This window comes from Colletes latitarsis, chromosome 2 (assembly GCF_051014445.1).
Source record: "Colletes latitarsis isolate SP2378_abdomen chromosome 2, iyColLati1, whole genome shotgun sequence".
Classification (NCBI taxonomy): Eukaryota; Metazoa; Arthropoda; class Insecta; order Hymenoptera; family Colletidae; genus Colletes; species Colletes latitarsis.
Window position 1 is genome coordinate 16,953,351 of NC_135135.1, and position 24,939 is coordinate 16,978,289.

General features: G+C 42.2%; 1 protein-coding gene across 1 annotated transcript in view; it reads left to right on the plus strand.

Annotated features, from left to right (window-relative positions):
• The first annotated feature begins 20,328 nt into the window (after positions 1 to 20,328).
• Dve (SATB1_N and homeodomain domain-containing protein dve) overlaps positions 20,329 to 24,939 on the plus strand; it is a 52,409-nt gene continuing 47,798 nt past the window's right edge. The window contains exon 1 of the mRNA XM_076775363.1: positions 20,329 to 21,361. Within this exon, the coding sequence (XP_076631478.1) occupies positions 21,287 to 21,361 (75 nt within the window). The 5' untranslated portion in view covers positions 20,329 to 21,286. The remainder of the gene's footprint in view (positions 21,362 to 24,939) is intronic.

The following is a 24,939-nucleotide window of genomic DNA, read 5'->3' on the forward strand; positions in this document are numbered from 1 at the left end:
TATGTTCCTTCGGAGTGATTTAATATTCCAAAAAGTAGTTGAAACGAAATATTTTGTTCGATCGCTTGCTGTTCGCTTTCTCGACTCGTACATAGCGTTCAATCGCTTATTTGTATATTAGTAATAATCCTATGAAAGAGTCCCAAGAAAAAGCAGATCGATTCGCTATCGTTTTTCCAGTATCTTCTGAAACCTGTAAATTTCAGTCTGAAATCGTTCAATTTCGAAAATGTCGCGAGCCAGTCTGACGACGCTCGTCTAAGGCATCGGGAAAGGAGTTAGCGCGCTTAAGCACACTTAAGTCGTCGCCATAAGAAAATGACGAATGCCAATTAGCATATGAAAAGCTTCCCCCCTCTCCCCCTTTCGCCCCCCGGTTCGCCCAGTTGGTTCGGACGAACGGTAGCTTCGGGGCAGCTCCTTCGTTCGGGACGCTTGGCAGGGCGATCACGTTTTTGAATATTAAGGGCAGGATTACACCGAGGGCTTAACGCGCGAAATTTAGTCTGGCGGGGCCAGGAACGAAAAGAAATCACCCTTAAGACCGTCGAGAGTAACCGGAGGAAGAGACGACGACGCCAGGAAATCGGTAAGAGGGATGCACGGACCTCCCGACTCCCAGAGGTTCTCGTCACCCTCTGCATGCATCATCCTCTTAACCAGCGACACTGGTTCGCGATAATAAATGAATAACCCTGCTTTCGAGAATTGGATCAGCCTGTAACGCGCGAAAGAAAAATGGACGAAGGGAATTTGATGTATTTTTAACGTTTAGATTGGGGGGTGGTCTAAATTAAGAGGGTAGGAAGAGGAAGTTGACAGAGTTGACCAATATTAAGTTGATGCTTTTTTGTATTTTTGTACGCTACAAAAAGATTAAAAACCTTTATTAGCTTTCTGAGGGAAACAAGTTACATCGTTCAAGGAGTTCTTCTAGCGTGAAGCCCGTTTGTTTAGGCTTTCTTGGGCAATTTTTTGTGAATGAACTATAAGACTTTGTGCAGTCAAATTTACAAGGTTTATTTATGCATATTTCAGTGATATTTTAAAATTTTTTGGGCGAAAAAAAGTATAAGATTAAGCAGGTATATTTTCTACACTATATTCTTTAAGAAAACGCAAAAAAAAATCAAAGATCCCTTTAAGCTTTTCGTTAGCAGAAGTGTATTCGAGCAGATATTATTTTATTCAATAAAATTTGTTTTCTAATAATAGGAGGCTTTGCTATGCTCGCAGGTCTTGAGAAAATTGACTAGTGTGCCTAATCCCTGGAGGTAGCGTAGGGTCGAAATAATGGGTCCAGACCAGGCTTCGCTCGCGATATTTTACAGGGGTTATCGACTTGCTTCTGTGATTCGAATATTACCATTCTAAAATACAGTAAAGGAAGAATGAAAACAACGGTTCGTATTTGAGAAGAAGATTGAATCAACGAGAAATTAATTTCGAAGATATTTCAAGAAAAATCTGTCATATCTCGTTGCTATTTTAGAAAGCAAACCGAAGAAGAAGCATCTCGAACTCTCGATGGCCCTTCGAGGGGGTCGTAGACGCGACTGTACGTAATCATAACGATCGCGCGGGCGTTTGTGACGGCATGGCTGAAACGTAGAAACGTATCTGTACAGACAGTACGTAAGTACGTCTATAGATATCTCGCGCAGGAGGATGCAGGCTTTCCATTAGCAGAGTGAGTGACCACCGCTCGCATTTTCTTTGATGTCGGTTAATTTACTAATAACATCGTTCCGCGGCTACTCGCCGTCCACCCTCTAAATATTTGTATCGCCAACATATCGACTTGTCCTCATGTAATTAAGCCACATTATTATTTGAGTGGTAACGGCCCGGGAAAAAGACCCATCGCCGACCGACCTCGACTCGTACCGAAATGAACTTTCCATCAGCCGCGGGGCTGCTAAACTGCTCGAGATGAATTTATACGCCCGACGACAGGGTCGACAGGCTCCGTTTGACCGTACTTTTCTCGCGAAAATTGCTCGAAAGTTTTACAATTACACAGAGCCACAATTTACTACGCGAGCAAAAGAAAATTTCATTTCATCGCGGATAGTTGGGAATATATGAACTGTGAAGATATTTGAAAGGCAATGGAAACATTTGGAGGGAGAACAGTTCGATTACAAGAAAGAGGATTGACAAAACCAGTTGTTATTATATGAAATATGTATTGGTTACATCAAAACGTGTTATAAATTTATTCCTGTTCCATCTACAACGTACACGTGGTTCGTGAGGGTAGTTTTCCCGATCGAAGATCGAAGAGCGATGGCGAACACGTTAATAAAGTGAGAAAGAGGCTTCCCCCGAGCGTTTTACAATGTTCTTACGCGCGGCTAATCGAGAACATTTTGAAAGCGTGGTCTCAGACGATTAGCGCGAGATTTAAAAAAATGGAGAAGAAGGAATCCCGGTCGACGGAGGGTCGAGAACGACGAGGCGACCTTCTTAGGTTAGAAGGGGAGGGAGCTGGTTCGGCGATCTTAGCAGAGGATTACGTAGAATTAAATCCCGCACGGGGGCGTGCCCCCGTAACACTTAATTTTTCCCTCGATTTTTTAATCTGCCGGTAAATATCGTCCCGCTCTGTCCACCCCCCTCCCCCTCTACGTCGTTCCCCAGCCAGTTGGCCGCCCGCGTCTTTCGTGCTCTCTCTTACTATCGTCAAAGGAGAACCCATTTAAAAACCTCATCAATGTTTAAGCCCCCGTGCTACCATAGGAACTAATCCCTCCTATTTTAACGCAGAACGAAGGTGAGAGAGCGAACTCGGAGGGAGAACGGTCGCGCGATAGAAGGAGAAAGAGTAGCGGCAGTACGCGCTTTTAAAAGTAAGACTCCGCCTTTATTAGTAGATACAACAGTTTTATTTCCACCGAAAAAGGCAAAGGAGAAACCGAGACAGACGAAGAAAGAGACCCTGGCGGATCGAGTCTTCCTTTATTTCCCTCTTCCTCCCTCTTCTGGGACTCTCTTAATTCGAACGGGTGTTCCTCGTCTTCTGGAAACGAGCTTACCCGATGTGCCTCGACCTTTCAGACACTCCTAATTGGTAGTGTCTCTGTCAACCGCGCAAGAAACGATAACACGCTGCTTCAGAGGGTTTAACGAAACCCGTGATCGAAAAATGTAAAACGATTTTTTAAGAAAAATCGTCAGGGGGCAGGTGCAGACATTTTTCGACGAAATTAAACAATTTCAATCGTTCTAAAAAAATTATGTTTGTTTGCGGGGGTTAATTACAATCATTTTATGGTGAATACATACCCCCAAAATCCTACGCATTTTCGAGACAAAAATTCTTTACCGAAAATATAAGATATACCACGTCTGTGATTATATTCCTTGTTTTTGTCATTTTATATGTAGATATAGTCCAATTTTCCTACATTTTCCTAGTCTCGGATATGCCAGATAATCAGAATTTTACTGTATTTAGTGGTTGAGACAACCCTCTAAGTTTCCATTTCATTAATTCTGTGAATTATATATGAGACAGTTTATGTTTATTAAAAATATTTGTCACGGTCGTGGAGCTTCGACCAGGCTCATCGCGTACGATCGAAACAAGCTCGCGTCGTGACTGTAATACGCTTTAAACTGTTAATAGAGTATCGTGGAGGGTGTTTGGCTGCGGTTGAATCTCGAGTGTTGGGCTAACATTCATGATGAAATTAATCTGAAGCGACCGATCGGGGGTGGTATCCACTAGTTAAAAAGCTCCTGGCTTTCGACGGCGGACCGTCCATCCCATACGTTTGTCCCCTTCTCGTTGACCTCGACCCTTCCACCGGGATTCGTTCAAATACGGATATGGCTGTCGTATTTGCCGCGATTCCGTTTACGTTCGTTTAAAACTTCAAAATCAAAAACCATAGAAACATTTTCTTAATCATTAGAACAGTGGCTCACGAATGATCTCAGTCTAGAACGATCGAACTTTTATTCTATAATTGAAAGAAATTAAATACGAGGAAATAGGAAGTTAAAAAATACCATAAACGTTGAAAAGTAATTAATCATTCGACAGCGTAATTATTTAAAGACGCGTTTCAGCGATTAATTCTTTTCTTTATGTACCCATCGTGCTTTCGCGAGTGTTCAAACAAACCTGATTTCGATAGAACGACAGAATGATCTCACGTTCTCATCTGGAGGTTCCCTCTTGTTGGATCGTGATTTCAAATATTTATATTAGAGTAATGCATTCATCGTAAAATGAAAGAAAAAAGTCTTAGAAACGCGACAAAATGTAATAGACATACAATGTAAACTTGTAATTTAATAAATATATTTGTATAAATTGAATATTGAATTTCAGTTAGACTGCATTGATTCCAACGAAAGCATAGATTCTATTCCGCAGAGCTCAATTAACGCACAAAACGAAAGTTTTTGAAGTAAATACGATTCACGATGTTTTGTTCCACAACCGCGGAAATATCGTTGCCAATCCTGCTTTCCCGCGAATTGGCCGCCCCCCGTTTCGTTGCTCGAGAACAGGATTAACTGCGCAATAATTCATTCTAGAGAACCAGGAGGAAAACGATCCCAAGCTTCTGTTCCCTCATCCGATGGGTCTAGTCTCTCTTTTTAAAGAAAATGCGAAATAAGGTTTCCTATAAAAACAGTAACGAGGAAACGGTCTCGGGGCTAACGAAACCGACGACGAGGGTGAAAGACGAGCGCTTAACATGACAATAGCCACTCATTGTCAGTGAAACTCACACCGCTTGCAATGTACTCCCTACAGAGTCGATGGAGAGCAAAATCGCGGCCGAGAATTAGAAGTCTTTCATGAACAGCAGATCTTGATAAATCGTTCTTTCATCGTGTTTTCCTCCTCTTAATCCCGCCATTTTTCGTGCGTACATTTATGCACGAATCTGGCATTTTTTTACCGTCTCTTGCAAAGTATCTTCAATCGTATATATTATGTATATTAATTTTTCCTTATTGTTTAAAAATTTCTTATCGGTCCTCGAATCCTCCGAATTCGTTCGACTTTTTTCCTCTGGGGGGGTTTCGTTTCCAACCGAACAGCGTCGATAAATAATTATTTGCAAACAGACGTAAACACACCGACGGACGACGATGTAACAAGAAGAAGTCTCCGGTAGAAATATCGCCAACTTCGTCCCCGCTAATGTTTTCTGGAAACGTAATTGCCGGGCAAATAAAGAAACGAGAGAACTTCTTCTTTCCGAGAACCCCTTCGGATCCTCACACAAAAAGCGAGGGGGGCCGCTTAGCGTCGGAATCGCGGAAAGTCTGAACGCGACGTAAACAGAACGACCGAGCGCTCGTTTTCTCTTTTTTCTTTTTTCCTCCCCCCTCCGCGAACGTTGGCAAGAGTTTTAAGAATCAACATACGCAGATCAAAAGGCGTTTCTGATAATTGGTGGAAATCTTTTCCAGGCATCGTCGAACCCACCCTTGGGCAAAGCTGTCGACGTCTCGCGGATCCCAGGGTGCGTCTTCGTTTGAAGATTACGCGCGTTTCACGGGTGGTTGCCGCGCGGAAAAAACATCGTATACTTATTCTGCGTCTACAACACGCGAAGCAGTCACAGTTCTAAGGAAAGGTTCGAATAGGGGGGTGTAAGAGGAGCTCGATGCAGTCTGGTATCGACGAGAATCGGGGGTGGCCCGTCCCGTTCCTCTGCCCCCGCGAGACGCCAGCCGCCCCGGATGTCTTTGCTTTACGCTTTACTGTTATTTATCTCCGTGAAAGACGGAATTCATGGCGGCCCAACCGTCGCGGACTTTCCTCGAGAGAGAGAGAAAAAAAAGCACGAGTTTCCCCCGACCCACCCTCTCGCTAAATGATACCGGGTAATTTCTTCGGCAGAATCGCCGCTTCTCTTTTTGCGTTTATCATTGGGCTCCGGTTTATTGGTGAATTCCTCAAAATAAAACAACCAACGAGCCGTTACAGCGAAAATAAAAAAATACTGCACGCTTTAAATAAGCTCGATTCGTCGATTCAAAATGTCTAAATAAATCGGATACGAAGGTTTCGGTTGACTCTGGTGTCGTTCTTTCTATCGAGGGTAATGGGAGGTAGGTAAATCATAGATCGTTAGACCGCAGGGGCTGTTGTACGTAATCGAGACTACTGTATCGGTCCTGAAAAGGGTTGAAAGCCTCCTTAATTTTGGGACGCGGATTCGAAATAAAAGAAGGAACGGACGAAGGAAGGGGTTAACTTCTAATTGTTTTGTTAAATGATGCGCGAGTAAGAATCCCTGGGAGGACTTAAGCCCGAAAGCGAGCGCCAGCAGCGGTTTCAGTTCGTTCCGTCTTCCCTTACTCTTCCCGGTTTCTTTCTCCTCTCTATTCCACCCTGAATCTTCCTCTACCCCGAGCCTCTCTGCTGCCTTAATTCTTAGCTTTATTCTCTCCTAAGACTCTCTCTTAATTTCTTATTTCTCCCTCCACCGACCCCAGCCAGTGTACTATCTTACCTTTTGCAATTTATACTCGAGAAGAACGAGAGAAGATGGAGCGAGATTGAGAGAGAGAGAGGGGCCACTGAATGCCAGGCTTAAGCAGACAATACTTCGCTTTCAAACGGCGGCTTCGAAGACCTTTCTTTCGCATTAGATACTTTAATTCTTTAAACGTGTCTTTCCGTTGGGTGAAATACCCTCCTCCGTCTCTACAGGCGACTCCAAAACTTCGACGACGAGATATTCATTTTTTCAACGGCATTACGTTGCACTTAACCGCAAGATTGCCCATCAATGTTAAATTACATACATTTTTGGTGCAGGTTCGCAAGATCTATAAATTTTGTGCAATGTTACTCAGCATTGGGGGGAAAAAACTTCAAACGTGTAATTATTTTGTAGGCGACAGAGTCATTGACGCGTTGGACGTTACTGAAAGGATGTTACTTAAGACGGAAACTATCGAGTAACCGTCAAACGTTAGTACACCCAGTTAACAGTGAGTTGTCAGAACCCTTGGAAGTATTGACACGTGACCTAGACCCTGAGCCAGATACGAACCTATCGAATCATATTTTTCAAACGTTTCGCTTTCCTTCGTGAGCTTTATTTTCATTTAATGTTCGAATAACGACGTATTTTTAAATATTTGATTATACAAATAGTTACGGCTGCACTTTACAAGGTACGATGTATAATTTTGTACCAGCAGCTGCAGTTACAATTTTGCAAAACATACAATTCGTGCACGAGGAACCGATGCTGTTTCGTAGGAACACCAAGCAACGTAAACCGCCATAATTATTCGATACCTCTTGACACACCTAATTGGACAACTTGGTTGGTAAATGGTACCGGAAGAGAGCAAGATGCAGAGGATAGGGAGAAGAAGTTGTAGGTAAGGGGGCGAAGAGAGAAGAGACGATACTGACCGTCGATTTCTACAGACCATCTCTGGACCAACCATCGGCTCGTAATGGCCACTTTGAGGGCCCGCCATAAGCTTTCCCAAAGAGACGAACCCTTGCCCTAAGTGGTCTTACACCGACGTTTTGACGAGATAGATACTACTCACTTTGCCTATCCGCAATATGACCTAACCTTTTGCCCTGACTCTCTGTCCTTCTCTCCTCGCTGCCTTTCTCTGTCTTAAGTTTACCTTCAACTTCCCTCCTTTTCCCTCTCATCTTGCCCCGACTTGCACGGTTAATTGATCGGATATCAATTCCTGGCTCTTCGGCCGCCCCAAAATCTAATCCACAATGCTTTCGAAACAATCGTGTGGAAAATTAATATCAGAGCGTTCTCAAAAGTATCGCGTATTTTAGTCATTTTGATTTCTGTTATTCTTATAATCATTCTATGTTTTATGCTCTCCGTCGACTTTTATTACATATTTTGTTCATTAGGTTGCTGTATTAAAATTCAGTCACATTCAGGTTTAAATTAGAATCATTTGAGTGTACTTTTTAAGATATTGTTATATTATTAGACGCCTAAACGAGAGTGCAGTTGTGCTCACGCGTACACCGGATTGCCTATTGCAAGGAGAGCTTCAACCAAGAAATACCCTTCCCTAAAGGGGATATTTGTTTTTGTGTAAACATCTTGTTATCAATATGCATAAACACATTGGCAAGAAGCGTTTCACAATGAGAAATAAGAGGTATTCAATTACTAATTTTTTTAGTCGATTCTCATCATGACTTTCCGGTAAGCGTAACATTTATTTCATAAAATCTTTTATGAGATTTTTGAAAGCTACATAACGATACTTTTACGCACTTTTTTACAAAGCGTATCTACATGACGAAAAGAGAAATAAGTGTATTAACTCTTGCAGGATAAAATTTGAAAATTCGAGCCATCGTGAGTGTTCACCTGCGTCCGTGCACCGGCTACGGGGTGTATCGGAAAGTAAGTTGGGTCCGACAGTTTTAATATCGCGAGAGCCAAATGGCACAGGGGTTAGTAGTCGAGGAAGGATGGGGGTGGGGAGAAAGGTAGAAGAGCAGAAGTACCATCGGAACAGGGGTTTCAGAGGCTAAATGGAGGCACTGCAGAAGCAAGGGTTAACTCAATAGAGCTGTAAGTGAATTACTTATCGCGTACACCCAGTATACAGACTAGATGCGTTTAGCTATAGGTCACGGATACTCAGAGGCGATCCTGAATTTCGTCGACGGGAATAAACACGCGTACCCACCCCAGTTTTTTTTTTGCGTCCGTTTCTTTTTTACGAAAATTTTGTTTTTTCCGTCGTCGAACAGTAACGCGATTAAGCTTAATCGTATTACGATATACCATTTCGATGGGAGCGTTCCTGAACGGAGGACAATGTACGAGGGATTTTTTTCAACTCGTTTAACAACGCTCGCGAGGCCAGCAGTCAATTTTAATAACACTTATCCGTTCGCTGTTTCGCAGCTTCAAGAGATTTTTGTCGTTAAAAAGGCAAAAGCGATGTTTCTTTTTTGTTTTGTTTCCCTTTATTAAGTAAAGTTGCTTTTCGTCGAGTATCCGAAAATTCCGGAGAGCCAAATTCCAAGGGTTATGCCAGTCGAGAACCCTTACGAGGCCTTCAAATATCGAGATCTTTGATGGACGCCTGGTTGCTCAAGAAAATTCAGTTAGTCATCAGCTTTGTGTCCTTTCGCGAGGAAGGGGTCGGAGGGGTGATAGTGCTCGGACGGATGTCTCTGCTTCGAACTTAATTAGCCGTCGCAGCCTTAATTACCGCCTGATATTGCTCCGGGACAATTAACGCAATTAACCGGAGAAAGTGTTGCGCCTCGTCTTTTCTTTCGAACGTCTTCGTTCTTGGATCTTTTGTTGTTACAGAAACGACTTACCTCCGCTTCGAGACGAGGGGAGGGAATTGTAAATGAAGAATCTACTAATTTCTCCGCCGCGTTCGCGTTAATTTTATTTGCCCGCTTTGATTTAAAAATCGCGCGTCGAAAAACGGCGGAGGAATGGGAGCCATCTTGCGCCGACTGCGAGAAATTACGATGGCGGCTCGACAAATGTTATTTCAGAGAATTTATAACGAAAAGACTTTTTTTATGTCAATGATATCGTTAGTTGAAAAAAAGCAATGCCACCATGGTAATATTTGCGCTATTTTATGAAATGTAAACACGATTTGGCTTATAAATACTGCGCGTCTCTTCTTCGGTAAATGAATATTTGTAGCGTTACGAGTGGTTGTGCATTATAGAAAATAATAATAAATCCGGTTAACGTAGTCGACTTCCGCTGGCGGGCTTAACTATTATGTATCTCACGGAAATACCGATAAATGACGCGGAGGAGCAATTTATGGGGGATGTACGTTCGATGTGCTCGAGGGAAATATCTCTCGATTTAACTTTCAAGCCATTGAAAATAATGAAGAATCGCAAACAGGTGTAGAAGATGCACGTATTCGTATTGGTTTTGAAATTACAAAATTTCACAAATACAAAAAGATAAACACGACTGTTGTCGCTTATAAGAATATACAAACTATTCTCCTTTTATTAAGTTTCAGTTACTTTAGAAAAACTTAGAATAGTCGATGCTAGGGGTAGATCCCCCTATGTTTAGTGACATTATTCGAAACCAACTTTGGCAAATACTAGTGCAAAAGGTAAATCGTTAGTGTAATTATCAACGAAGGTAGATAAGTGTAGCTGATCGAGGACAATGGAAACGTGGAAAGGGTCCAGCTCGAAAGGGAAGCGAGCCGACAGGGCTGCGAAAGAGCGGCCACCGACGTAAAATGGTCGGGGGAAGTAGCTCGCATAATATACTCGTCGCAGCATAATAATTCAGAAATTTGCATGTACGCGGGCTAACTCTTCAAGTAGGTTATCTATGCTGAAAGTTTTCTTCCTGATACATCGCCTTACGTTCACGCCGTTGAGGGGGTTAGAGGCGAGGTTTCCGAAGCGAACTTACGTAACTAGGCGCAGGTACGCCAGAATATACGTTGTACAAGCGGGACATTATCTTTTCGAATTTGAATTACAGGCAACGGAGTTCCTGCCTTTGGTTAAAGCTACCATTACGCGGAATTTATGTATGAGCCGTATTTATGCTACCGAGATCGCCAACGGGAGGGGGTATCTTCTAAAAATTTCTACCCGAAAACTTTCTGACTACGTACAATTATTTTCGAAAGGGTTAACAATGTTCAAAATTTGTTTCGCCATCGTATCGCGTCGTCTAAAGGGTTGAGAAAATGATTTTTACCGCGTTTAATGGCCCCAGTCCGCATTACATATTTACATGCCTTTCCACGTATCCCCTCCCGTTTCCCTTCTTGTTCCCAGAGCTTCTGCAATTCCGATTAGTCGACGGTTATCGTTTAAGCAGTTTGATGTCGCGTATCGCCCGAACAAACCTCATATCCACGTGATTTACACCCTCACCTCGTTGGGCGCAAAAGGGACCATCAACGGTGTCCTGCAGGAAATACGTTCTCCCTCCTCTCCGGGAGTTTAATCCAAATTTCAAAGCCGCGCATTAGCTTTTGAGGCGATCGTCCGGCCTTCGTCATCGGGTGCTCGTATGATATCTTATAGATAATGCTTCTACCGATTCTCGTATGCATCGAGAGGAATCCTCCTCCTTCCCATTACGACGTATTATACCTACAGATTTCTGGCAAACTACGAATATACCCACCCAAAACCCATCCTCTCACGGTACCGGGCTTCTCTCTCTTTCTCTTTATCTTCTCGTTTCTGCTTGTAACATTTTCACCCTCAAAGGACTCGCTCGACGTAGTCAGGGGATTACGACGTACAGCTCCTACATCGAGTTAGAATTTAGTGACACGATACGGAGTATGTATATGGGAGTTTATTGAATGAAGCTGTATTAAATTCTGTATCATTTCTGCCCCGCCAGAACCCCGGGGAGATAAAGGAACTCGAGGAAAGTGTACGGGAAGCTGATTACAGCTAGATCAGCTTCGTAGTTATGTCGAGAGAATATTCTGATTCGTCGGTGTCTTGAATTTCATGTCAAATTCAAATCAAATTCGTTATTCTTATTCCGCGAATAAATGAAATGGAAAACTGTCGATAGCAATATAGATAGTTATAAATAGTGCTTTCCTGACGAATAATCGACGTCCTCGAAGCATGTTTAAAACGTCTGTACGACTGGTAACGCCTACTACGGCTGATCTTTCTTTCGCCGTACAATACATTTCACACACACTCTTCGTCGGACTATCGAATTAACGTCGATTGGATACGTAATTATTCTCTGTACGAAGATTGTAGAAAAGAATCCTTCATTTCGTATATAAATACATACGTAGACGGGTGTATAAGTGGAGACACAACCATATAGGTACGAACTAGAGGGTTCGCTATACAATTGTCACGCGGGAAGATACCGATCCTGTTACCGTGTTCCGTAACAACTCCGTTCGTGTTCTTAATAACGATCGCGTACATACAGGATCATTCACAACGCGTGGTCACAATTCCAATCATGGATAGAGGAGATAAAAAACACTGAAGAAGTTCAAAGAAACACTTCCTCTATTCAATCTCTTCAATTTATAGCAACTTGTGTACGCACTTCCATTCAAAAGGACAAAATTGAATAAAATATTCAATAATATTCATATTAAATGTACCTTAATATATTTTCTTTCGTGCCTGTATTTAAATAAGGTATGCAATGTCTTGGATCCACCACCCAAGCAGATACCACGTATTGTGGAACGTCCTGTACGTTAGTGTCAATCGAAAGAACCGCACCCTTTACGCCTGCACGACAATACAGTCACGCTGGGTATGAAAAGACGCTTATGCCCAATCGAGCGACAAAAAGATCCTCGTCGATGACACGGAATATTTTCCGCGAGGCTCCCACGGCCCCCCCTAGGTTCCGGAAGACGATCCTTTTTCCACGGAAAGGAAACGGCGAACTCTTCCCGCCGTGTATGTTAACGCACCGACGCCCGTAGATCCATAACGCAACCCCTCCGACCCTCGTAAACCAGAATTTATTAACACTCTGAACGACGGGGGGAGATTTGCTAAATGGTTTTCAATTTGTACATTAACGCGTCCAGACCACATGCTCGACAGATTTCGCGTGGTATCGCGTATGTACCCACGTCTGGTCGGACTGTATTTCATTTCTTATTTCGGGCTTTATACGTGCCAGTTCTTCTTTATCGCGAACGTTGCGTGCGAAATTTAAAATTCGACGGCCGCTTCGATTTTATTGCCAGTTCTGGTAATTGAACGAGGGAGAGAGCAGATCAGCAGACATTCCCAATGTTCCTATCTTTTGCATCGAGATACGAACAAATAGCGCGCGGGCTATTTGAATTCCCTCGAGGGGCTCTTCCGGTTTTGGGGACGAAGGAAAGCACTTTCCAAAGTCATTTTTTCTTGAAGAAACCGTAGAACTTTTCGATGCAACGGTTCTGTTATGTTTTGATACGTATTCTCAAAGTACTCACTATTTTTTTTCAATGAAAAATAGTAAAGATTGTAAAAGTTACTGGAACAGGTATACAAGGGGGTTGTAACAAATGTGTCTGATATGTTGATACACGAGCTCCCTTGCGAATCTAAAACAGAGAAACAAAAAATTGTTCTGTTTAATAAGGATATGGTCGGAATTAAAAAAATTAAGAACTCCTTTTATCTGTGTTTCTAAAGGAACCAATCGATTGATGTATTGGAGGCACGGTTGTGATTCAGGAATATTTGACGAGAGTTTTTGACAGCAATCATGTTCCCAATCCCTTAATTTTTTTATTATATAAATTATATCATAAAGAAGCAGATATTGGTTTCTGTGTATTAGTAAAAGTTTTACTGTTCTTGGAAGCTTGAAAATCAGTACAGTATTAGCAGTACTTTTAAAAACAGTACAAATTTTGTTCGTGATTGAAAAATATTAAATTTTTCCAAAGAACGATTTACGAGACACAATATTTGAGATGTTTTAGAATTTTTGGTAACAATTTCTTATTGTTCCTTGTTTGTATCGTCGCGCCCATTCAGGTTAAAACAATGCACACGGCTTGTCAGCTATGTTTCTGCGGTTGCATTCATTTAGGCGCTGCGTCTCAGTCGATGAAGCAGCGATGGGACTAAATGCATCGCGAGCAGGCTTGAACTCTGACCTGATGAATTCGAAGGGTGCTTCCAAACAAGAGGATGACTCTTTAATTTTTGGTGCATGATATCGATACTATTAATGATACTTATAACTAGACTGAGGATCTTTATGCAAATTCATATATTTATTAACAGAATTAATGAAATGGGAGCGTTGCAAAGGGTTGTCACCTAAATATAATTATTCGTATCTTATTTTAAGCGTTTCTTATATTTTTGCATATTAAGTGCATCCTGTAGTTGGTATTGCAATCACAGAGATTTTTATAGCAACGAATATTCTACTATCTCTTCCAAGTACTATGAAATTTTGCTACATTGATACGACTACATTTTTTGGTTTCGAAACAATTCGGATTTCTGGTGCATTTGTTCTGTGTTTGATGCACTCCTGAGTCGATATCGCCCTGACCCAGAAATGGGTCGAGCCACAACTAATATTCATCAGATTCTATAACTTTGTATTCGTCTTAAACAAACTAGTATTCCGTTAGTAAGTAAACAATTCGAGTAGTCCTGGTTAAAACCTGCTTTCGATTGTTTCGTGGCACGATCGGTACCCCGAGCGTTCCGATACCGTCGTCTGAAAGAAGCCCGTAAGTACGTTGCCGGATGAAAAATGCAGGATTCGCGATGGGAAACGACCGCCGTTCCCCGCGACAAGGATATTCGGATGCATCGCGCAGGACGCCCGTAATTTCCCGGGTAAGCTCCGGCAAATTAGCTCGGGGCATACGTTACCCTCGCCTTAGATGTCCTTCGAGCGTTCCCACTCCCTCCGTCGTGGCAGCCACTCTCCGTCCCGCCCCTCCAGAAAACCCAGATTTCCTAGAAGCGAGCTACCCGTCCTTCCACTTTTTCCAATGATAGCGAGCGTCCAAACACGGCTGCGAGGGTCTACATACCCTCGTACACGGACGAAGCCCGTCGAGAGCGCGAACCAGCCTCGGAAAAGGTCGTGGGAGGAGGGGGTGGGGGTGGGGGATGGAAAGCTCGATCTGGCGAAGCTCCAGGAGGTAAGAGCGACGCGAGACGTTAGGGGTGGCTTCTGGGCAGGTACTACTCGGTGGCGCGTCGAGGGACGAGAGAGACGCCTTCGCGGAAAGCTGCCCGTCGGGGGTGGGCGTGGGTCGCGAAAGCTCCGCCCGCAAGCTCCGTGGAACACGCCCCAGAAGCGCAGCTTTACCACCCACCGACGGCGATCCTGGAAAACAGTCCGACCAGCCGTGTCACCGTCGAGACTTCGGGAACGGTAACCCCTCCACGGTTAAACGGGACCCGTAGTCCTTCCATCCCTGATCCATCCTCTGTTCCCCTCTCGCTTTCTCCCTTTAAACTTCTCCTACGGTACCCCTCCAACCCCTCCCGTCGCTCTCAAGTTTCAACTTCGGCCCGCTTTGCACACAGATTGCATCCGTGGCATCCGCGGATGCAATCATTACCCCGCCGCTCCCCCCACCCCGCCCCCTCCCGTGCTCCTTTTACGCGAAAGACTTTGTGTGCGCGCATGCCCGCGCGCGTGTCGTTTGCACGAGGACGCCACGGTTGGAAGAGTGCACCGTTCGGACGGGGGTTGGGAAAGTTTGAGGCAAAGCCTGCTGGATGCTTTATTGGCTTCAGCGTTGCGATAAGGAGCGCCGGGTTACCATGGGAAAATGTAACGGTAATATACGCCGAGAACCTGAGGAAACTGGATTCCGAATACGAGCGGACGTCCCTTTGGCTTTTCGAGACCGGCTGGAAAGTTCGGGGGCTGCGGTGGATTTCATTTTGCTCGCCTCTTTGCGCTCGACGACTTTCGGTCGTGAAATAAAAACGATGGGGGGACGAAATTCAGGTGGACCGGGGGGGTGTATTTGGTAGGATGAAAGCGATAACTTTGTTTTAACAGGAATGTCTAGGTGTTTGTGTATCGACTGGAAGGAAGGTTTAATGGTAGACTTATAAGTAGACTGCGGATGTTCGTGCATTTATGGGAAATTTTAATTCTCTGAAAACTACAGAATGGATTTGAGATACGAGTTACAAAGCTCCCTTTTTATTAATTCTATTAATAAAAGTGTGCATTTGCATAAAAATCCACAGTGTATTTATAAGGAAACGATGTTTGAAATTTAGTATTTATTACCTAGATCAGTACAAGAGAATAAATTAGGGGGTAGTTATTAATTAAATATATATACTCGTGCTTTCTTTGCTCATACGTTATACGAGACACTGAAGGACAGTATACCTTTTGGGTTAGAGTTTCTACATTTTTAGTAACTTTATTTAATATATGTTTCCAACTATGTTCAAACAGGTCCACAGATAGTACTCTATTAGTAAAAAAACAGAACTTGTTTTAGGATTACAAATCTCATAAATTGGAACATAACAGTAAAGATAACAGTGGAATACGAAAAAATTATATCAACGATTACATCCAACCGGTAAATTAAATGATATAAAAATCCTATCACTCAGATTCAAACTAGATGAGACACGTGTATCTCTGACAGAAAGTATAGGGATATCAGAAACAGTAGCAAGGAATCATGTTTACGCACTTGGGAAGGTTCAAAATCTCGTTACATGAATTGCACATGAGTCGTCTCACGGCAATTAACTGTCTGGCAACCTAGTCTTCGCTGATTCAGTGGAACAAGATTGAGTCGTTGACAAATTGAATCGTTATGTGTAAGGAGAAACGAGTTCCTTGTAACATGCGATTGTTATCAATTGATGAACCACCGATAATGTTCCTGGACTATATCTTTATCGAATGAAGATTCTGTTTACCGTGTGTTGGACATATGAATTCCTTAACGAAGAACAAATATTCGGTTTTTGTCGATCAAAAGGTGTTTTTGTCAGTGCAGAATAATACTCGATGTTATATCGTACAATTCACGAAGCACACGATTACTAGGTCAAGCTGGAAAATTCTGCCACATCCAGCATACTCCCCTGATATCTTGCCAACTGATTATTATGTTTTCCTAGATTTAAACAAACAATATCAAACAAGATGAATTGTGTAAATAAATGTGGTTCGTGACTGGGTAACATCCGCGTTAAATCGACGTTAGAGCGACCCTTCTTGCCTGCAGTTTGCTACAGATCTCTGAAAACGAGAGAAATAATGATCTAAGGGTTCAGAGATCAAAGGACTTCTCCTATTTATATAATTAATATTCGTTTCGATTCTCTATCGAACTCTCTTTACGTACAAAATGTACAAATTCCAAAAAATCATAATTAATCGAAGAAGAAGATCCTTGGATAAAAATTTAGAAGATTACGAAACTTTGAGGATACAAATATCAAGCTTGCAGAAATCGAGACGAGTTTCCATAATGTATTTTGCAAGCAAGAAAGTATTCTAATTGTGGCCAAGATAGAGTAGATTAAGAATTTCTGTCAGACAAGAATCCCGAGCTTTGTCTCGGTTCGTGAAATTTGGTATCTCTACAATCGGATTTGAAAAGTGTGGAATGTTGTATCAGCGAACGAAATCTCCCGGTTTCCCAATCTGTCACGAAGAGTTTGTTCAGGGGAAGATTTTCGGCTGACTTCAGCCGATATGTGGTAAGGCGGACGAAACGTCGCGTGCTACGTGAAAACGCGCCACGTTCTTGCATAGTGTCCTTCAAAGTCAGAAGAAATGCGTTTTAAGAAGAAAAGAACACGAAGAATCTGACGAATCCACTGAATTTCGAAAATGAGTGGATCTACGTGAAAAAATAAATCGAAAATGTAGAAAAAATCTTTTAAAAATCATTCGAATTGATATTTAGAACTTTCAATTGTGTCTTGTACAAAGAAATAGCAAGCTTTGGGCATGGTAAATGCTATCAGATAGGTACAACCAGGGGTTGTGAAAACAATCTACGACGATGTACATAGTCTACTCAGTAAAAAGAAATTAAATCAGAATTATTTAGTACGTAAGATTGGTAGAGAAGCATGCCCACCGTTAAAAATACCTGAACGATTAAATTTCCATACGATGAAACGAAAAAATCGACGATATTGGTTGCGCACAGAAACAGTTTGTTAGCACGAAACGTGGTTTTCGAGAATATCGAATTAAAAAATTCGTCGTGTACGCGTCCACTTGAGTAGCACTTAACTTAATTAACCTCGCTGCGGATCACTGCTGCAACTCGTCTTTCTCTTTTTAAATAACCAAAATATAAATATCACAAAATGTATTTTAATAATGCTTCCCGCTCGTCAAAAAAAATTAACTCGTGCAATATTTTACATCTTGTAGTAATTGAAGTTAATTCCAAAGAGCGTAGCAAATACAGGCATTCTAATTTATTTCTATTATCTTGCGAAATGGAATCGAAGTCGGACAGTTGGGATCCTTTCCTCGTAAGGGCACCATAGACATAGAAAATTTAAGTATATTGTATTATTACGACCACAAATGTACGACAAGGGTGTTCTGATAAGCTAAGGACTAACTGGAGCAGCGAGAGAGAAAAAAGGAAAAATAAATACATCGTAACATCGTTGTCATGAAATAGAATATTGAATGGCATACGTCACGTGATTAATGGATTAACTGACGAGCACTCTACCTAATCCAGGGATTATCTAGTTTAATACCTTGGCGCTATCGGAGCCCGGTCGAGATTAAGCTGACCGACCTGACTGATCAGCTTTTTTTCATTCGCATAAATCGATATCAATAACGCCGGTCACGATCTGGGTTAAACGACTTTTGCTGTTTCATTTAACTGAATGCAAAGTATGGATCTCGGCGCGCGCTCGTTCAACGCGTCATTTGATAAATGGAACATCTTCGCGAAACGAAAGGAGAAATAACACCGAATTCGAACCGCGAAAAAGAAATTGTTACTATTGGAATACTTTGAAACGGCGGTCGTTATTATAGCCTGTGCACCGGAAACCGGAACTGTCATAGGGCGTTACTATAGATATAATCAATCAGTTATAGCGTGCAATCCGTTACAAATACTGAGCAATTACCATCGTCGTCCCGGTAATAAACCAGTCGAACAGATTTTGTCCGTGAACTTTCAATTTTTTAGCCCTTCCATCGAACTCGTAAACCAGATTTTGACAACGTTTCGAAGATTAATAAATTTCTAGATATTTTAAAATCCTAGACTGGTAAATGGTGGAAATGTTGACAATAATATTGAAAGTTCAATACCTCGAATCAATAGAGCAGTAAATGCATTTTCTTTAATATTCAAGAAATTAATAATACTTTCTTCTTAATTTAAATAAATTTAAACAAATTTATAATTGTAAATCGAGACCAGTCATAAGCAATTTTCAAGACGAGTAAATAATCGGTTTGTCGTTCCTTTTTCTGTGTCGCCGGAGAATCAGAGGGCTGAGGAGGAACGGGGGAAGTTTTCAAAGTTTCTGACCTAACTTTTCAACGGATGAAGAACTATGTATATTGTATTCGAGAGGATAGTATTGAACTTAACTAGAACCAATCTACGCGATAGATAATTTGAAATTCACGAGGGTGCGTTGCTTCGTAAGCTTTATTTACAAATTTCATCGATAGCGTTATTGTAAATGCAAAATATATCAACTTACATACACCGACAAGATGAAGTTGCAATTTCGATTATACCTATAACTGTGATACAATATGAAGAGCAAGATTTGTCAAAGTTGAGACATGAATTTTCACTGAGGAGTTAAAAAAATCAATTCTCAAGATTGGATGTTAAAGAAAATAAATCTAGATAGGATTCTTGAATTTTAACGAGGCTGTAAAAATAGGTTCTAAAACAAATTGCGACTAGTTACCAATTGTTTGAAAAAGAGTTTAGGATCTATCGTAACCAGGGCACAACGAACGAATTAGGTGTCATTAACGCGTTGCAACTGCCACGGAGAGATAACCAACGCGTGAAAAATTAGTTTATCTTTTATTAAAAATTGTTATCTAGATAAGAATCGTGGCCATCTCTGGTAGGAAAAGATATCTTAACTCTCCAGTACCGGGGGCCCCTGGTCGATGCCCGCGACTATGTAGCCCCGTGCGCTGTGTTGCGGGCGCACAGGTGCCACGGTGTGAGTGCATCTTATCTCCAGACACACCCCCGAGTGCGTCACGGGTACGCGGGTGGCAGAGGGACGAAGGGAAGGAGGGGGTGGGGGTTAGGGTGGAGGATAGGTAACGGTGGAAAACTAGCTGGCCCGGAGCAGAAGTGGGAGTCGAAATCGCGGAGAGAGAAAGTCGCTAAGATGACTGGATGCAGAGAGGAAAGGCGAGCGGCGGGCAGACACGCCGGATGAAAGGGGTGGACGAGGCGCGAGAGGTTGGAGGGAGAGAATCGCGGTGGGAAAACAAAGAGACGCGCGGGCGAAGCTCGAGGGAAAACACGGGAGAGAAAATAGCCGTGGGATTGGAAGGAACCGGCGAACCGGATGAACGAAACGGAGAACGAGACGAGAGAAAGAGAGAGAGAGAGAGGCGGAGGCGGGAGAAGACGGGAGGAGAGGATCAACGAGATGACGAGAGAGAGAAAGTAGAGAGTGCACGGATGATGAAGGCAGCTCCGTAGGGTTTGAGGGTGAACCATCCGAGTGAGGACCAGGATGGTCCTCCGCTCTGTGGGCGATGGTGGCCGCCGCGGTGGTGGGGTGACAACGACGGCGGGTAGGGCGTCGTAGGGGCAGAACCAGCGCCGCGACGCCACGGCATGCACAGTCGCGGCTCGAACGCCGTCCCATACGAATGTGTCGTCCTCGCGGCTCGTGTCTCTATTTCAGCGTCGCGTATGTTTGCGATCGGACCGCCTCGAGGTCGGGACCTTAAGGGAAATCGCCTGATCGTCGATCGATCGATCGAATGACGATGGACGTTCGTTCGACGAGCGTGGATTGGGGAAAATCGAGATCACCGGGATGCATGATCGCGGACAGTGTACGTTGAACGATGTCGAGACATTGACAGTCGAGGGACCGTTGGCGCTGTCGTGTACTGTTATTCGCGGTCTTTATGGAGTGATCCCGAGGACTCGATGAGACTTCGTCGACGGAACTGTGACGATTGTTCGAGTTGGTGGCGAGAGCTTGCTGTTCGAGAAACGTTGGCCAATCTTTTCCTATACAGAAATTTTTACACGAGTGAGAAAGTACTTTTCGCCGATAGTGTTCCCGCGACCGGACGCTCTAAGAAACGATTTAGCACGGTTTAGCGCGGAATCGAGTTCCACGTGAGCGCCGGTTTCGATCGGTTATCGAGTACGCGTCGACACGTGTATGCGTCCCTTCGAATCCGCTCGGTATTGATATTATTCCACGGATGTCGAATCGATTGCGATCGGTCGGTTTCGAGGAGTCGATTTTCAAACGCGTGAACAAATTCGATTGGTCGCGCTCGCAACGCGAGGCTCGAGGCGCATGTCCTGCATGATATTAGCGAATTAATTTGTAACGTCGTAGCGGATAGGGGGCAAAGTATGAATCTATGCGTGAAAGTATGGCTGTGACATCGGGACGTATTTGTGTAGCGAATTGAAGAACTTCGCCGGATGAATGACGCGTAGGAACTGATTAAAAAAAAAAAAAAAAAATCGGTGAGAATCGTCGAAGCAATAGGTGACAGTGTGAAGTTAAAAAAGAAAAGAAATGGAGGTGACTTCCGAGTCCCGGGACAATTATTGAGAGACTCTCTACGAGGGAATGGATTTTCAGAGCGCTATGGACACGTTTGTAGAGGCATGGATGGCTGCTAACACGAAAACGGATCAAGTACAGGTAAATCATATATCATTGTCGCTACCTAGATGGCCTCTTAAGCACTCTGGTTTTATTTTCTTGCGACGAACGCATCGAGGAAACGATCGTAACGCTATGCAAACACTGGCGTCTGTGAGTGGCATCGTTGAGAAAAGCAACCCCTGTACCATTACACAGCCAATTTGCTACCCTACCAATTTCTGCCCTCTCGAGCACATTCGACTCATCGCCGAGTTAATTCCTCGATATCAATTTGCCACTTTCCGCTGCATCTTGGCGTACTCGATCAATTTGCTCGCAAATCGCTGAATTGTTTCTTTGAATTTGCGAAGAAATCGCGTAAAGATCCGCGATGTGAAGTGTTAAAAAGTGCAGTCGGAATGGTTTATAAAAATTATTTATTATAATAGTGTCGAGAGTTTAAGAGGCTGTGGTCAAAAACCACGTAAATTACATCATCGTGAAGTAGAATTAAACGTGTCTGTGAAAACTATATAACGAAAATTGAAATACTGTCCAGCTGATGCCATTCATCGATCGAACAAATAAAAAGAAACGTTTAGATTTTTCTAAAGCATATATGCAAATGCCCATTCTGAAAAGAATTGATACGTCAGAAGGAACTAATTTATTGCAACTGTAAAGTTTGATGGACGATCATCGACGAAGCTCAAAAAAATGCAGAACTTTCTAACAATTCCAATATTATTTAAATGGCCACCACTGAAACAGGATTTAAATCCGATCGAGAATTTATGGCGCATATTAGATGCTGAGATTCCATTGGATAAGCGACGATCAGAATAAAATTTTTTAACAGCTAGCAGTCAGCTTAGAAACAATAGTTCCACCGTAGGACTATAGCAGTAAATATTATTTGCAAATTAATTATAATATTAGTCATATCTATATAATTTTGACCCTTTCCAATTTGCATTCCTGTTAAATAAACACAACTTATTTATATACTAATGTTAATGTTGATTTCAATTATTGATCGAATATTCTATGTACCACGTGGGATATGCAATAAAATTTGTTTTTACATCAGTAATGCTGTTTTGATTAGATTCGAATACCATTTCCACCGTATGTTCACTTAATTTTGTCCCCGACTGCATGTCTGAAACTGTTAAATATACCTTTACAAATCTCGATGCACTTAATGGAAATAATGTACATGCGTGCCTTCCATACATTTCCTCGACGATTCCCATAGTTTGCTATTAAATTTTCAATTTATTAAAGGTCAGAAACTTCGGAGGCTAAACGGTTTTCGAATGTTACGATTCACCGTTGGTTCAATTTTCAGTTACGTCAGCTGCGAACTTTGTAAGGCAACGTTGAACATTTTGACGTTGACTTATCTCTCTCGGAGTGCTGAGTTTATTAAAGTCACGCAGCTGTCATGATTATTCGTGTTATAAAATAGGAAACAATGCATGACGAACTGAGAATCTTTTTCCGAGAGTAATGTGCACTTGCCTTGCAAGAAATTCCTTTCTCTTTAACACCGTGTATAACAATTGACACTCGAACATCCTTCGATTCGGGTTGTGAATTTTTCGAAACCCTATCGAAAAATCCAAGACGAGATCTTCGATTACAAGAATATTTATAAGAATATATTATATATATTTTAGAGGGCAATAACAAGGTTTGCTGTTGATATACTAACGATCCAGCAATAGGTCGATGACACTTATCTAATTTTTTTTATACGAGCCACGTACACTACTTCAGATCGTTGGAAATAATCCGTATAACTTCTCTTAATCGCTTACTATTAATACTCCATTTTAAAATGTCATCCGCTGTTATCAATTTACGACCTAAGACGATCGATAAATTCTAGCTTCTGTTTTCGACGTAAGTCAACAAAACAGATTTCATTTTGGTTGAATAAGCAATTTACGACGTTTCGGAATAACTTCCTATCTTATTGAAAAAAAATCAATCAAAATATATCAACTGTATGTTGATGCAGTTTACAGTTGTTTTTATATAAGAAACTGGGAAGAAATCAATATATAAATTACTTCACTATATGTATCAACGTTGTGAATAAATTTCTTGTGCTCATATTTAAAACATACTCCATAATACACACCGATTAATTTGTTATTAATACCTTCCCCGAGGAATAATAATTTATTTCTGAACGTTCTTTATATTTCGTACAAGCCTGATATTAAATTTAATATTCAAATAGAAGAAAGTTTAACAAGTTCTTGATCGTCAGTGACGTTGAAGAGAAACGCATCGGGTGAACATTTTCACGAGAATCGACAACGGTCGACTCTTTCTGAAACGTGAATCTTTTAAAGGGCGGGGGTGGGGGAGACGTTAACGTTGGCGTAGGAAGTCAAGACCATAAAAGCGTATATACGATTCGACGTTCTAAAATTTCCGAGCGTTAACCGGGGCGTTGGCAGAGGGAGGGTTGGGAGATAATCCTTGGTAAAACCGCGGATCGTGTGTGTTACGTGGATGGGCATACGTACCTTTACACGTGTACGTACGGGGGGTCACGGGTTCTGACCACGATACGGATGTGCCCCTGCCTTCTTCCTGTGCCACGACCACGTTCGCGTTCTGGCATTCAGTGCAACAAGACCGCATCTCCATTGACCGGTCGATCTTTTGATCGTCGGGAACTTCTGATTTTCATTTCTGACCCGCGCGCCTCGACGATCGTTCGTTATCCGTTATCCGCGGATAATTTTAATAAACAGAAAATTCCATTTCCCAATTATTCGTAGAGGGGCCACAAAACGTGTAACATTCGCAACCTTTGAAAAGTATTTTGCAAGCATAAGAATACGTTGCCAAGAAATTAAAAGCAGACTATTTCGTTGTTCTGGAACGTTTGGATCATTTTTAGTATGTCATTTGTATTTCGTTTTATTTAATTTCATTTATAAATTTTCTGTTAATACGCGGGGAGGAATTGTGGGAGACGGTGTCTTTCAGCACCAGTCTTTCTCCCAATTAGACTAAATGGGACTGTTTATCTTCGCTTTTTGCAGAGCAGGCTTTAAGAATTATTGCACGATGCACGTCAAAAGTAATTTGTGGTTTATGCACGACGGTGTTACGGCCATATTTCTATCGTGCATCGAGTACATTCCTGAACAACACCTTCGCAAACCGATGGATAGGGCGAGGTGGATCCAATGCATGACCACCACGGTCTCCTGATCCCAATCCGTTAGATTTCCTCCTTTGGGACATTTAAAATCTATTGTGTATTCAACGTACGTAAAACGACTGATAATTTCCCCAACTTTGAATTATTGTTGTCGTTGGTGGAGCATTTTTAATTTCTTTGTAAAAGTACCAAAGGCAAAGGCACTTAGATCCAACAACGAATATTATCAGAGTGGACGGTTCACGTGGTGCACCCTGTACATAATATCGCAATTCTAGTCCCATGCTTGTATAAATTTGAATTTCTTCTTTGGTCGTTAGGACGAAGGTATATATGAATTAATAATGTACCCCTGCGTGTAAATGTACAGGTGTTTACGATACGATCGCATTAAAGCGTTTTATTTTTCTTATAGAAATATTAGAAACGTTTCGAGAAAACTTTG